The sequence below is a fragment of the Hyaena hyaena genome, unplaced genomic scaffold (genome assembly GCF_003009895.1).
Source record: "Hyaena hyaena isolate Hyena2069 unplaced genomic scaffold, ASM300989v1 scaffold_210, whole genome shotgun sequence".
NCBI lineage: Eukaryota > Metazoa > Chordata > Mammalia > Carnivora > Hyaenidae > Hyaena > Hyaena hyaena.
Genome location: NW_024080841.1, coordinates 2021258 through 2036469, shown reverse-complemented (window position 1 = coordinate 2036469; position 15212 = coordinate 2021258). Strand labels below are relative to the sequence as shown.

At 48.5% G+C, this 15212-nt stretch overlaps 1 protein-coding gene across 1 annotated transcript in view; it reads left to right on the top strand.

Annotated features, from left to right (window-relative positions):
• The window catches only part of SH3BP5 (SH3 domain binding protein 5), a 72143-nt gene that overhangs the window by 19965 nt on the left and 36966 nt on the right, over positions 1–15212 (top strand). Inside the window, exon 3 of the mRNA XM_039242230.1 lies at positions 6747–6875. Coding sequence (XP_039098161.1) covers positions 6747–6875 — 129 coding nt within the window. The remainder of the gene's footprint in view (positions 1–6746; positions 6876–15212) is intronic.

The window sequence follows — 15212 nt, the reverse complement described above, 5'->3', positions numbered from 1 at the left end:
CACGCTCTCTCCCCCCACTCAAAAATAAACATTAAAAAAAAGTTAAAAACTTGTATTAATTCATTAAAAATTACAATAATAAGCCTATTACATGTTGACATATATTTTGTGAGAAATAAGTATTTTCCCAAACCAAAAATAATTTGTAAAAGGAAGTTAATTATTTAATGGATTTTTGTTTTGTTTTTTTTTTGTTTTACAAGTCTCTTTCTAGTCTGGCTTCCTAGAGGAGCTGAGTTGTCTGCTTCTGCATTCCGTCTTCTACCGTGCCTCACACTGAGTAGTCTCTGGGAAACGCCGCTGAATACTCGTGAGAGAATGAATGTGAAAAGTTAAATAAGTTCAGTATGATTAGGAAAATGGTTTTGACCTTGCAGACTCCCAGTAAAGGCCCCAGGGACCCCTACGGTAGCCTGGTCCCCTGGGCCACACTTTGGGAACCTACAGGTGAAGTGAAAGCCACTGGATGAACAGATGAAAGGTGTGTGCTTCTGTCTGAAGTCTGACACACACTGGCATGTGACCACAGGCCCCACAGCGCTTCACCGGAGATCCCTGTAGGCTGGGGACTGTCATTCTTGCTCAGCCTGTCTTACAGGGTCATTGTGAGGCTCAGATAATGCCTGTGAGATCTTTCTTCAAGCAGCAGTGTATTTATAAATGGCATTACTAAGGCTCTTCTGAAGCATGGTGTCATCTTGAATTTGTAGGACAGTTATTTTTAAAAACCAATGTCCTGTCTTAATCTCTCTCGGTTCTGGGGACACGTTTGCGGAGGAGAAAGGCTGTCATTCTCAGCTTACAGGTGACATCATTGAGGCTTAGATGAACAGATTGGCCAGAAAACAGACTTGTCCCTAGTGGGGTGACTGACTCCTGGCACGCTGTCTCCAAGGCACATTGGTCCTGGCCGCTTTGGTTTCGCTGGAGTTCGTAGCTGATAGCGGCCTGTATTTTTGACACACCCGTTCAAAACAGGGAGTCTTTGCCACCCTCAGCAGTTCTTGGAATAAATTGCCCTCAGTCTGAGTCACCTAATGGAAATGACACAGTTTTCAGATTTGGCGATCTGAGGGATCCCAGCTGAGGGAACCCACCCCACCTGGTAAATGGCTTGTTTTTCTCAACTGTTAAAAGGTCTTGCAGGCTCTCCCAAGATAAGTTTATACAGAAGTGCAGCATGGAGTGTTTACTGTAGGGAAAATAGTCCACTTTCTCTCCTCCCTGGGCACTCCTGGAAGCAGCCCTCCGCTCTGATCTTGGCAAACATACCTGCCTGTCATTGTAGGAGATGGGACAATCACGATCATTATGTCCTTGATCTAGAGAATAAGGCAAAAAGCACAAGGTCAGTTGCAGCAAGCTGTCTGAAAGAGGTGGCCAACTGGCACTCATGTGGATTTAGAGAAATGCTTTGTACAGGTTATTTCCAGATTCTGTTCCATATAAACATGGCTTTGCTGTCCGGGGAAGAAGCCCCCACACTTAACCACATTTAATTACTAGTGCTTTGTCATAGTACAACTATAGACTGACCCTCTACTCCCTGTCTACATTAATTATGACTACCTTAGGGCATACTTGTCAGTCTTTTTCATGTAAAGGTTTCACTCAATTGCAAATAACAGAAATCCAATTCAGCTACCTTAAGCAAAACATAAAACAGCTGGGCGGGGGGTGTGTGTGTGCTGTTTTGGCTCTGGGGAAGGTGGAATATAGGGTGAGACTGTAAAGCATCACTACTTCCTACTTCCGGAAGCTCAAAGCGTTGCTGGCTGGGACTTCTTCCCTCTCTCAGGCTCTCCCCTCATGGTGCCAAGATGGCTACCATCTGCTCCAGGCTTTCATTCCATTTTTTCAGCCATCTCCCTGGAAAACAGTTCCTCTGACAATATCAGAAAAGTCCCAGAATGAAGTCTCATTGGTCCTGATGGGTCACATGCTCTTCCTCAACACTCACTGAAGCTAGATGTATCCAAATCTGATTGGCTAGACCTGGGTCACATGACCTCTTCTGGGACTTGGGTGAGGCCCAAGAAAGTCAGGGCTGTTCTTAACATTGGGCGGGCAGAAAAGATTGGGGTTTGTGGGCCCTCACACTCCAGTATTTGTGGAGAGTTGTTACTCCAGTGGCTCTGATTTTCTGTGGAATGGTAAAAGAACTGGGTCAGCTTTATCTTCTCAGGGAGAAGACTGGCTCTGTTCAGCCTTTAACGCATCTTGGATGAATAGGCTTGTTGGTGGTTGGACGTCAGCCAGCCATGCATCATCGTCCCCAGCAACACAGCCTCATTTATAGAGTAAAACGCTGATGTCAAATCAAGTCCTTTGGGTGCAATGCCCTTTGATGGCCACACACTTACCTGGGTTGGTGGTCCCAGGGTCTGCCCACCAGCCTCCCCTGAGAAGCCCTGTTCACTCTTTGGCAAAACCCACATCTGATCCGGTCATGCCTCTGCTTAAAAATTCACCATAGTATCTTACCACAATTTTTAAAAAGGCAAAAACAAAATACACCGGTACTAGCATCTGGTCCTTCTACCCCACGCCATTTTCCCCTCCCTTAAGGGCAGTTTGATCAGTTGAACGTATTTTAACTGATTAGCTATTAACTTCTATGACTTTAAATGGGGGGGCTTTGTGTGGCTGCTTGTTGATTTGTCAGTTTCAGTTACCATCTGCCAGCATCCCTCTCGGAAGAGGAGATTTTAATTTCTTTCCTCCCTCTGTCCCCCCAAACCACCTCCCTTTCTCACTTCCTTTCCTCCCAACAGAACCATCTTGTATGTCACTGCAACGTTGGAAGTGCTTCCCAGTGGAGCCTCCCAGTAAACTAGATTACTTTCCTTTTTGTGCAAGAATGCATTCTCTGGTCATTTCTGACAGGGGCTCATGGAAGTAAATTGTGATTTACATAAAAAGAAAAAAAGTCCCCCGATGTCTCCCCACTGTGCATGGGATAAAGTTCAAACGCCTTAAGGCAGCACTCACACCCTTTCTTGCTCCAGCCCCCACGGTCCCTCCCGCCTGCCATTCTTGGCTCAACCTTCTCCCTCTGCTTCTACTGCCCCTCTCTCCCTGTCTGGTGAAATCCCCTTTCTTCAGGGCCTGGCTGGGGTGACACTCGGGTGGCCTTCCCAGTTGTGTGTCTGCTGCGCAGGGTATATAGTAAGGTCTTCGTATTTATCACGGTGCATCGTACTTATTTATTTACTGCTTGAGTTTAAATCTTGGCTCTGCCTTTTCCCAGCTCCATGGCCTCAGACATGTTACCTTTGTGCCTCAGTTGTCCTCTTTGTAAAATGCAAATAACAGCAGTATAGAGCACCTGCCTGATGAGGTTGTTAGTGATTGCACAAGTTGATGGAATTAAAGCATTTATGACCGCGTCTGCCACATAGTAAACTGTCCATCTGTGCTCTGCGTCCCTCTCCCTCCCTCACAAAGGCAGACATGGTGGGCTATATTCACCAGTGCCCAGAATAGCTTTTGGCAAATTAGAAGTCTCCGGGGGCTGGGCTGGGCACCTAAATGAGCCATGCAGGCAGGCTGTGATTCAGCAAAGGGCAGGGGGGAATGGAAAGGGCAATCAGTCTCTTCCATCCGGGATGTCTCCTTCTCCACTTCTAGCCAGTGGTCGCCAGGTAGGAATGGGAGCCCAGTGTTGCTAGATTATCAGATTCTTTTTGTGAGACAATTGAGAATCTACCTTAAAAAACAAAACAAAACAGATTTTCCTGACATTTATGGACCAAAGGCACTAAGCCTACTGGCCCAGGGGCCACTGGTTTAGGGCCCAGTTCTCATTTTACAGAAGAGACCCAGAATGACGATGTGATCTGCCCTGGGTCACACACAGACTGACAATGCGATCTACCCTGGGTCACACGCGGACTGATGTCCCTGTTTTCTCACTTGTGGTCTGGACATCCTACTGGTGCTGCCTCTCAGGGGCGGGGACTTTGAGAATTCAGTCATGCTTGTGAGCTTATTTGCAAACCGTCTATCTACACACACGGTGTAACAGGTTGTTACTTCCGTCACGTCAGCTCCCCCTGCCTCAGAGAGACCTCCTTGGTGTTTTTAAAATAGGATCGTGGGTCTCTCTTTATGCTGGGTGGTGATGGGAGGTTGCGTGCATTTACTGAGCATGTGCTATGTATCCAGGAACTATTAGTTGTGTTACATTTGCGTTCTCCTTTATTCCTTTTTTAGAATTTTTAACATTTATTCATTTTTGAGAGAGAGAGAGAGAGAGAGAGAGAGCGTGCGAGCGAGCATGTGCAGAAGAGGGGCAGAGAGAGAGGGAGACACAGAATCTGAAACAGGCTCCAGGCTCTGAGCTGTCAGCACAGAGCCCGATGTGGGGCTCAAACTCAGGACCGTGAGATCACCACCTGGGCCAAAGACGGATGCTTACCCGACTGAGCCACCCAGGCACCGCACTCCTTTATTCCTTTTAACTGCCCTCCCTGTGAGAGTAACACCTAATTGGTAGGGAAAATAATTAGAAAAGAAGTTGCCTGATTAGGTCCTCACAGAGGTTTTTTGGAGATTGGATCCATTGGATCTGATTAAAAAAAAAAAAAAGAATCTTGGGCTTCAGACAACTCGCTGCCTCTGACATATTGGAAGTTCAGCCTGGCAGAAGCTCAGCGGGGCTAGTCCCCAGACCGCCTTGTGCACCCACGCCACTTCCTCTCGAAGACAAACCTAGTGTCGTTCTTGGTCTCCAGAAGCGGTAGCAGGGGACTGCAGGCCTGGCCAGAGTGAAGAGAAGGCAGGGATGATGATGATGATGATGATACAGGGCTAGCAGAAGGGACCAAGGCCAGTTTCAGGAGTAGGATGGGGCTCGGGAGCCGAGAAGCTCCCATGGGAGGCAGCGGCGGTACCCTCGTATGCTGGAGTGCTGGCATCATTTTCAACCCACCCAGCAAGCCCTGGTGCAGTAGGATAGAGGGGATGAAACAGAAGTGGGCAGAGGCTCTTTTACCCCCAGGAATGCCATTGGCCCGGGAGGCCCCTACAGTTCGATGCTTAGAGAAAGTCTTCAGGTAGTTACTCCTGAGGCGGGCCCTCTGCAGCCAGTGGAGCATATGTGTTTGTTTGTTTTTTAAATGTTTTTCATGTTTGTTTGTTTTTGAGAGAGAGCAGAGCAGGGGAGGGCCAGAGAGAGGAGGAAACGCAGAATCAGAAGCAGGTCCCAGGCTCTGAGCTGTTAGCACAGAGCCTGATGCAGGGCTCAAACTCACGAACCTTGTGATCATGACCTGAGCCAAAGTCAGCTGCTCGACTGACTGAGCCACCAAGGCGCCCCAGCACACGTGTTTTACCAGCAGGGTGGCTGCTGGGTCTTGGGGCAGCCCCACGGCTGGTGTTCATGCATTGTTCCTTCTTCTCTATCTGTTTCCCCTCTCAGTTGCTTGACCCCACCCCACCCCCACGCCTATGTGGCTGTTAGACAAATGCCTGAGGGAAAAGGAGTTGAGGGGTGTAGGGTCTGTGAAGTACTAACCCAACCCTCCAATATGTCATTCTAGACACTGGACCAAGTTTCTTCTTTTTAATTTTTATTTCCTTCTTGTGAAGTCCGTGGATCTGGGTTTCTTGAGTTTGACAATGTGGTTAAGCCTAGAACGGCCCACATGCCTCTTCGTTCCTTCCAAGCTCTGCGGAGAACCATGGTGCTTATAGCTGCCTCCAGGATGGGTGGCCACCCATCTGTTGCCATTTCCCGGCTTTCAGACTGCTAGATCCACTCAGACCATGTCTCCCCCCTCCCCTCTCGACTCAGTATGGTTCCTCTACCTGCTTGGGGTTTGGTATTCCCTCTCCCTCTTCCCCAAGTGACCATTCACGCTTCTGGCTTCTGTGTAGATACTGCCCCTCTGGATGTTCTCCAAGTCTCCTTCTCCTTACCCCCTCCCCCCTCACCAGGCCTCGTGAGGTCCTCTGCTCCTGGGTTCCCTGACGCATGTATCAGTCTCATCCTGGCATGGACTTTTCCGAAATGGCTATGATGCCTGCCTCAACTACCAGACTGGAAGTGCCCTGTAGGCAGGAACCAAGCCCCATGCTCAGCGTAGGGTCTGGCACGTGGGAAAGTTCCTCTCCATGTTTATGTGGAGGACAACAGTATGCGGTTGAGGACTCCATGCGAGTGTAGGAAATGGTGCTATCATAATGGCTGGCTGCCAGGGGTGGCTAGACCGGACATCTTCCTCTGAGGACAGAAAGCTTTTAGATCAAACCTGAGCTGTCCACCTTCATAGAGTAGTCACCGGCCACACTTACTTCTATTTTTATTTCTTTTCATTTTTTTTTTTAACATTTATTTTTGAGAGAGACAGAGTGCCAGTGGAGGAGCAGAGAGAGAGAGAGACCTAGAATCCAAAGCAGGCTCCAGGCTCTGAGCTGTCAGAGCCCCATGCAGGGCTTATTTTTAAAATAGAAATATTTAATTAAAATTAAATAAACTGGAAACACATTTTGTCAGTCTCATTAGCCAATTTTAAGTGTTCAGTAGCCAAATGTGGCTAGTGGCTACCGTACTGGACAGCGTGAGCAATAGAACATTTCCAGTATCGCCGAGTTTTGGATGGTGCTGCTTTACACCAAAGGTATTAATTTAGGAGTTTGTAGGTTGCGTGAAGGCCCTCCTTGGTGCTTGTGGTTGGGGAAAGTGGATTTTCACAGATTCCTCCATAAGCCTCAGATGTTTCCTCATTTTCTCTTGGCTGCAGGATGCTCGTCAGAAGTTCCGCTCCGTTCTGGTGGAAGCAACTGTGAAACTGGACGAGCTGGTGAAGAAAATCGGCAAAGCCGTGGAAGATTCGAAGCCCTACTGGGAGGCGCGGAGGGTGGCGAGGCAGGTAAGATAGTCCCACTGACTGTCTCCCCTGCCTTGGCCCCCAGCCATGTTTTGGATGCGCCTTCTGACTTCTGTGTCTCCGGTCAAAGGTTAGAAACGTGAGTCCCCAGGGATGCAGAGCCACCAGGACTTTGTATACAGCTGCATTTGAAGACAGCCTCTTATTTTTTCCTTCGCTCTACCATAGCTGCTCCATTCCAGCTCTTGATGCTATTAATAGAGTGTGGGTACTGGCATTTTGCTGACCCTGGGAGTGGGTGCTGCCTGGACACTTGACTTGGTGCCCGCATCCGCGCCTCCAGCCGGGCCAGCTGGTGTCTTCCTCTGCCCTCTCTGGTCATCGCCTGGCAGGCAGCAGGTGAAGACTCCCTCCCTTGCAGTGTCCTCTCTGGTTTGAAAGGAATTTGCCATTTGCTTCTCTTGAGACATTGGTTCTTTGCCCTGAGAGCCCAAATGGGCAGCTGAGGATCCGACACCAACAAAGGGGTGGTAGAGGGGAGCTGTGGTTGGGAGGCTACTGGACGGTGTGGGACCTGGCTCTGGTTTCAGAGTGTGTCCCCCTTTGTCTCCACTGATGTGCAGGGTTCTGCTTGTGTCCCTGCCCAGCCTCTGACTGCCAGGCCCCATGAATGGGGTGGGAAAAAGCCCCAGCACTCACCAGTGTGTGCTGGGTGCCAGCCCTGGGGCTGGGGCTTTCACACACCTCCGCTCGCTCTGGCTTCCCGGCGCCACGTCTCTTCGGTGTGAATGGCCACCCAAAACAGGCCTGAGCAGTTGGTCCAGAGCACAGGGCCCATCCCTGTTGGGTGTGTATGTGATGGGAGATGCGATGCCTGCCAGTAAAGAAGTGTTTGGTGAGTGGCAGGTGTGTGCGCACGCGTGTGGTTGGTCTCGGTAGGCAAGGGCAGGGTGAACTCTCGGGAGATGAAGCCTCAGAAATCTAGCAATGTGTTCTGACCAGACCTATTGAGGGTTAGGGGCCAGAACTCGGGCATTCTTCCTCTTTGCCCTGCCCCCACGGACCTCTCAAATTTCTCCTCAGGGGCTTCCCTTGATGCTTTAGTGGCTCTCCTGAGATCCTGGCTGTGTATGTGGGTTCGTACTCTGAATCCTCAGCTGAGTTTCTGTTAGGAACTTGCCAGATAGGTTGCCTTATTGCTAGACAGAATGGCCGCCTGAATCCTTCCTCCTGCCCTGGCCACTAAACTGGGTTGGTCAGCATCCGATGCCAGTAACTGGTCTGCAGCGAGCTCTGAGCAGCCAGCCCTTCTTTCAGCCTCTCTCTGGGCCCCACCCAGGCCTCTAGGTCTCCTGGGAGATGAAACCCTTCTCAAAAGGTGCTCCAGAACCCTGAGATACTGTCTCCAAAGTGCCTGTGTCTCACCAATTTTTAAGGGACCCCCCAAGTTGGGTATGTGTCACCCCCTCTCCCATGTAGCCCAGAGTAGCAGTATTCTTGACCTAAAATGCAGCAGGAAAGGTTTGAGGAGAAATTTCTGATAACTTAACGTAACATTGATCAGTTCCAAGGAGGTCATGAAATCTCCTTTTCTGAAAGTCTTCAATACTCAAGTTTACTGTCCTCTGACTCTTTGGATCCCACAAATGTCAGATCCGTTTATGTGCCCGTGCCTCAGGATCATTGGGAGTGGTCTGTTAAGACAACTCTGCCCTTGGAGTTGTGGCAGTGGTCTCCTCGCTCGGTCCCCTGAGCTCAGGCTTCGACACTGAGCTGGCAAACAGGACCTGTGTGTTCAGGGGCCAGTGGAGGCTGGCCCATCAGGTTGCTGGCCCCAGCACGTGGGAGGTGTCCATCTTTGGCTGTACTCGTGTCAAATGTGCTCCTACCTCAGAGTCTTGGAATTTGCTGCTCCCTCTGTTTGGCATTGTCTTTTTTAAAATATTTGTTTTGAGAGAGAGTGGGATCCCCAAGCAGGCTTCATGCTGTCAGCACAGAGCCTGACATGGGACTCGAACTCATGAACCATGAACCATAAACCATGAGATCATGACCTGAGCCGAAATCAAGAGTCAGACGCTTAACTGACGGAGCCACCCAGGTGCCCCTCTGTTTGGCATTGTCTTAACCCAAGAATCTGCATGGTGCTCTCAGTTGTCTTCACTTTTCTGCCCAAATGTCACTTTATCAACAAGGCTTTCCTGGGCCACCATTTAAAATAACTGCCACTTGCCATCCCCACCACCTCCATCCCTTGTTCCTGGATGTGCTTTTCCTCCATTGCACACTTTCCATCTGACTTGTTACTGTTTGTTTGCTCATAGTCCCGAAGCTCCACGAGGAATAACTGAACAAATGGGTGGACCGTGCCTTGACAGGCCCCCAGCAGAGCCACTGCTCCTCCCGGCCCTTCCTTGGCATTCTGAGCATTTCCTTTGTTGTCCCTGGACTGCCCAGCCCCCTCTGGCTTTCCTGCCGCGGGGCCACAAAAGTGCAAGGATAGGAACACAGCTGGCAAATCCGTTCATTCAAATCTCATTTGCTGGGTAGGTCCTCGGTTGTCTGTGACACATCTGGGATAGATTTCACACCACTCTCTTCTTTTCCGTCCCCAAATCCTCTTTGATGGGAAAAGAAGTGGGAGGGACCTGGGTGGGCAGAGTCCCACTGCCCGCCAGCTGTGAGCGATGACATTGCTCCTTCCTCTCTTCCTTTCTCTTGGCTAGTGGGGCTAGTGATCATGAGAATTAGGGAGTCCCTGGGGTGAGCCACTGAGTCATCAGCTCTCACAAGATAATAGCCAGACCCTGGGGGTGACTGAGTGACTCACTGTCAGCTAGCAGATGCCAAGAAGAATGTGAAGGGAACCCCAGCCTTCTTGCAGGTGGGGCAGGAAAAGAAAGGCGGAGAAGTCCCCAAGGGGCCTGGTTGGTGTATAGCCGAGGAACTGGAAGGATGCTCAAAGGGTGAGGCCGGGCACGGATGTCACATTTCATCTGTGCACGTGGTGGGCTGTCTGGGCTTGGGCCAGGTGGCCGAGGCTGTTTGTGTACCAGCATCCTCTGACCTTCCCGGTGGGTGTAGGGGGTGGGGCTCAGCTCTGGCGGCTGCCAAGTGGGGCTTCCTGTTTTCTTCCTCTCTCTGATCCCCACCCCCTTCCCCTCTGTATTTACAGTCCCCTCTGGCTGTGTACAGCAGGGACGGTCTCTGAGAGATGCCTTCAAAGCATCTCCTTCAAGTGTGTATCGTGAGGCACTGCGTTCCCAGAGCCTCTTCCTTCCGCCTCGTCTAGGAAGCCAGATGGTCACGGGAGCTGCCCCGGGAGGTTGTCTTCGGGATGTCAGTGAGGCGCTGTGTTTGACAGTGGGGGTCCCGGCATGAGTTTCGGTTTTAGCCTCATTAAACAACTTTTTTGTTGTAGAAAAATTCCAAAATATAGGAAATGAAGAAAGTAAATCCCAATATCTTCCGTTAATATTTGATGTGTATCTCCTTTTTTTTTTTTTTTGATATGCGATCATCCTATAGTGGTGGTTTTATGATCTGTCTGAATGCATATGTCCGTCCAGAGCCCCAGTGCAGAAGAGACTTAAAGAGCTTGGATTTCCATAAAGAGTTTACAAAGATTTGTAATTGTTGGGCCAGTAGAAATTGTATTTGCTCATCAAAAATTTGCATTAACTTTATTGTCCCTGATGTCAAGATGGATCAGGAAGGAGTCAGATCCAGTTTTACGATTGTGGAAACCCAGGCCAAATTCTGCCAAGAGGAGGCAGAACGTAGCCCCCCCACGCCCAGCGGGAGTGGGAGCAGGGAACTGGCTTTCATTTATTTGAGGGTTTTTGTCCTTGAGCCAGAGTGTGTATTTAAGGCTGCTTTGGCATACCTGTCAGCCCATGTGGCCTTCAGTATGTGGCGGGGGACTTTCTGACAAGGAGGTGGGACCATGTGACTCAGGAAACCTGAACCGCTGAGTGTTGCTCACTGGCTTTGCTCCCTGGTCTCTGACTGGTCTGGCGGTGGCCCCGAACCTGTTGTTTTTATCACTGCCAGTCCCAATGCTTCTGCTTTTTTTTTTTTTCTTTTTAAAGTGTGATAAACTATAGAGAACATACATTTGCCCATTCGAGCCATTTTGAAATGTATAATTGAGCGGCATTAAGTACATTCATACTGTAGGGCAGCCTCACCTCCGTCCATCTGCAGAACGTTTCCCTTTCCCCAAACTGTGTTAGATGCCAACTCCCCACTCATCCCTCTGGCCTAGCCCTTGGCAACCATGGTTCTACTTTCTGTCTCTGGGAATTTGACTACCTTAAGTGCCCTGTACAAGTGGAATCGTGCAGTATTTGTCCTTCTGTGACTGGCTGATTTCACTTTGCATAACCTCTTCAGGATTCGTCTGTGTTGTAGCATATGTTAAAATTTCATTCCTTTTTAAGGCTGAGTAATAGTTTGTGGTATGGATATTTTGTTCATTCATCTGATGATGAACATTTGGGCAATTTTTCTTTTAAGTTTATTTTGAGAGAGACAGAGACAGAGATCACAAGCAGGGAAGGGGCAGAGAGATCCCAAGCAGGCTCTGCACTGTCAGCGCAGAGCCTGTATGCAGGCTTGAACTCACGAACCATGAGATCATGACCTGAGCTGAAGAGTTGGATGCCTAACCGACTGAGCCGCCTGGGGCCCCAACTCTTATTTTTAAGTGGTTGCAGTGTGTCAGGAGACTTTCCAAACCCGAAGAACAACATAAATACAAAATAGGGTCATTCAGTGCGGGAAATTGCCTGTAGTGTGCTTCTGGGGCCATGTAAGTCCATGTCCTACACTTAGCCTCCTTTGGGGAAGCAAGTGACAGGAGAGACATTTGCAGCTTGTAGAGCGACCTCTGTAGGACAACTGGCAAATCTTGGCCTCTGAGCCGAACAGATTGGCTTTGAATCCCACTTTACCATCTAACAGGTGTGGGACTTGGGTGGGTTACTTAATCTCTGTGCCTCAGTTTCTCCATCTATAAAATGGATCCGTGTATGTTAGCGTTTGCTGTGAAACAAACCACCCCAAACCTAGTGGCCTAAAACATTTATTCAGCTCATTATTTTGCTGGGCAGTTGTTCTGATGTCAGACGGCTTTATCTGTCAGGCACTCTCTTGGCCTGTTGTCAGCAAAGGCATCCTGGGTGACTGGACCACATGAGTCTCAGCCAACAGGCTGGCTTCTTCCCGTGGTGTTGGGATTCCAGGAACTAAAAGGACAAGCCCTTTTCCAGCCTCTGCCTGCGTCACATGTGTCCATGTTCTGTTGGGCAGAGTAAGTCACACGGTCAGTCCAAATTCCAGAGGTGGGAAGAAATAAACTCCACCTGTAAAGCACCGTGAACTATTGTAGCCATTTTTGGCAACTTCCCATAGTGATGGAATTAGTACATGTAAAACATTTACATCAAAAAAAGAATCTAAGTTCTAATTCCAGATGTATTTTGCTATCAAATATTGTGTCTCTCTGGTGAATCTGCTGCCCTGAAAATGAAAGACTACCATACCAAGAACCTCTGGGTGGAAGAAACAGTCCTGTGCTGGCTGAGAGGAGATGGGTAAAATGTCAAGAATGTGAGGACAGGAGGGTGACCCCAGGCAGTCGAGGAAATACCGAGTTGTTTGTGGGGGTAACATGTGACAGAGGAATCAAAAATGATGCGGAGGGAGTTACTTCTTCACTGATCGCAAACACTCTGAGCCCTCACAGACAGTGTAGTAAGGGCCTTGGATAGATGGATGGGGAGTCCTGCTTCCCACGAAATGAAGCAGGTCAAGTGCATCAGATAATCCCTTACATTCTTAAGTTAATCATAGAGGAGCAGAGCATTGTAGTCTTTTTTTGGTTGGGAAATTCTAGATGCTGATCTAGCTGGCGGAAGACCTTCCTTATGTGGAGAAGGAGAGGGCCAGGTCCCACAAACTTGGGACGTAAACTCGAGGATGTGTCAAATAGGGGTTCTTGCTCTCTACTCGTTGGGCTTTTTTTTTTCCTTCAATTTAATTTCTTTTATTAACAAATGTTTACTGGGTTCCTACTAATTGCCAAGTGCTGTTGTAGCCACTTGTCAAGAACAGAAAAAGACCTTAACTTTGAGGAGCTGGCTTTCCCCTCTTAGTCTTATAAAAAGCATGTTGGGTGGGGTGTTCGGGGGCACAAGTAGAATCTTTGTTACTGATCTGATTTAAAGTGTGGGGTTCCCCCCACCCCCATTTGAGAAGTAGAGTAAGACCACAGATTACAGTAGGCTAGTGGATTGGTGAGTAAAAGCGTTTCTGAAAGTGTTTTCTGAGCATCTCCCCTTTTTGCTGGCCGTTGTGGAGTGTAAAATGTGGCCTGTGTCATCCGGGAGCCCTGTCAACATATACGAATAAGATGATTTTAAGGCATAGGTAATTACAGTCCATTGTTATTATTCACGGTAGTTATGCTCTTCAAAGTCACTGCTGGGGTGCCTGGGTGGCTCAGTTGTCTGACTCTTGGTTTCGGCTCAGGTCATGATCTCCCGGTTTGTGAGATCATTGGGGTCTGTGCTGACAGCATAGAGCCTGCTTGGGATTCTCTCTCTCTCTCCTCCCCTGCTCATGCACAGGCTCTTTCTCTCTCAAAACAAACTTAAAAAAGAAAATTGCTACCCCTGCTCAATTAGAGAGGCACTCTATTGAGGCATTGCTCATAGGAGAAATAGAGGGTCAGGTTCCTGAGAGCCTCTGATCACATTTTCATCAACTGACCCATACTTAGCCTTGTTTTATGTATGTTTGTCTTTAAAGGCACCTTATTTAATATATATTTCTTAGAAATAACTAATTATATACAGTACTTCCTTATAACAAAACACTAGCCAAAGAGGGTCAAACATTTTTCTGACCCTAGGTGACAAGATTATAAATTTACTTGGCTTTGAGCATCACACAGTGCTTTTTAAATTGGTCATGACCTCCCATGCATCGATACCAAATGGGGTCCATACATTTAGCCGCTTTTCCATAGCTTCCTCCTGCACTATGGGCTTGAATTTAGCACTTACTGGAGCAGCCTCTTGTAGAAATCTACAAGTTTCCTCTTTGTTTTTCTAGATGTACTCTACTGTTGGTTCATTAACATTGAACTCCTGGCCAACAGCACTATGACTCACCCCTGAATGAAACTTATGTAAGACATGTATTTTCTCCATAAGGCACATTGGAGCCTTACACTTAGAAACACTGGACAGCACTGTAATACTAGCCTTGGGGACGAATTTAAACAGCTGAATCAAACAAAACACAAAAATGTGAGAAACGTGGCACTAAGCAGACAGAGACGGACAGTTGTTTACAACACGAGAGTTGAAACAAGGCAGAGTGTTGGACCTCAGCTGGGAACATGCATGTTGAGTGACTGAAACGTTTTGCTTCTCTGTGTGGGTCTAGACCCTGAAAGTGCCATAAATGTTGATGTTGGGGTTACAAATAAGTTGTAGCAAGTAGACAGATTTGCAAATATGGGAGCCGAGAATAATGAGGATCATTTGTAATGAGGATCTTCACCAAGTAAAGAGCCCGATGGGTGAGGCTCATTGCTTAGAGAACTGAACCACACAGCACAGAGGTAGACGTCATGTGGAAGAAGCCATGGTGGGTGAGGTCACTGTAAGGGCTGGGGCTGGAAACCTGAGCAGAAAGGCACACCTGAGCCCTAAAGTGCAGAAGTCTGGGTAGAAAAGACAAAAGGGCCGAGATCTGAGGGTGAAGTCAGTGTGGACATAACCTGGAGTAAGTGCATCAGCTCAAGAAGGCTGTGGAAAGGAAGACTTCCGGGAACTGAAGAGCCAGATAGGGAAGGAAGGGTGGCCAGCTGAGCGAGTACCTGATACCCTAGCCTGGCCCTCACACTGGGTTGAGACACTGCACAGCAGCCATAGTGGGCTCTTATGTGGGAGGTTCTGCTGTTTGAGATGGTGATTAGATTTTGATGCCAAATATTGTGTCTTCCACTAATAGTGGCATCATCTTTTGAGATCTATGTGCCGGGTACCATGTGTACTGCTCTGTGTAGGGGAGAGCATTTCTCTTTCCTGTTTGTCCCCATATTACAGGTGAGGAACCTGGTCTTAGAGCCAAAGACCATTACTTGGGTCTTTGCATAAAGCCTTCTGGTGTCATGGCTTAGTCTGAGAGAATGCGAGGGGAAGCTTTAACAAAAGGAGTGGTTAACGGGCAGTCAAGAGTAATTAACCAGGGGGTGCCTGGGTGGCTCAGTCGGTCAAGTGTCTGACTTGGGCTCAGGTCATGATCTTCTGGTTCGTGGGTTCGAGCCCCACGTTGGGCTCTGTGCTGACAGCTAGCTCAGAGCCT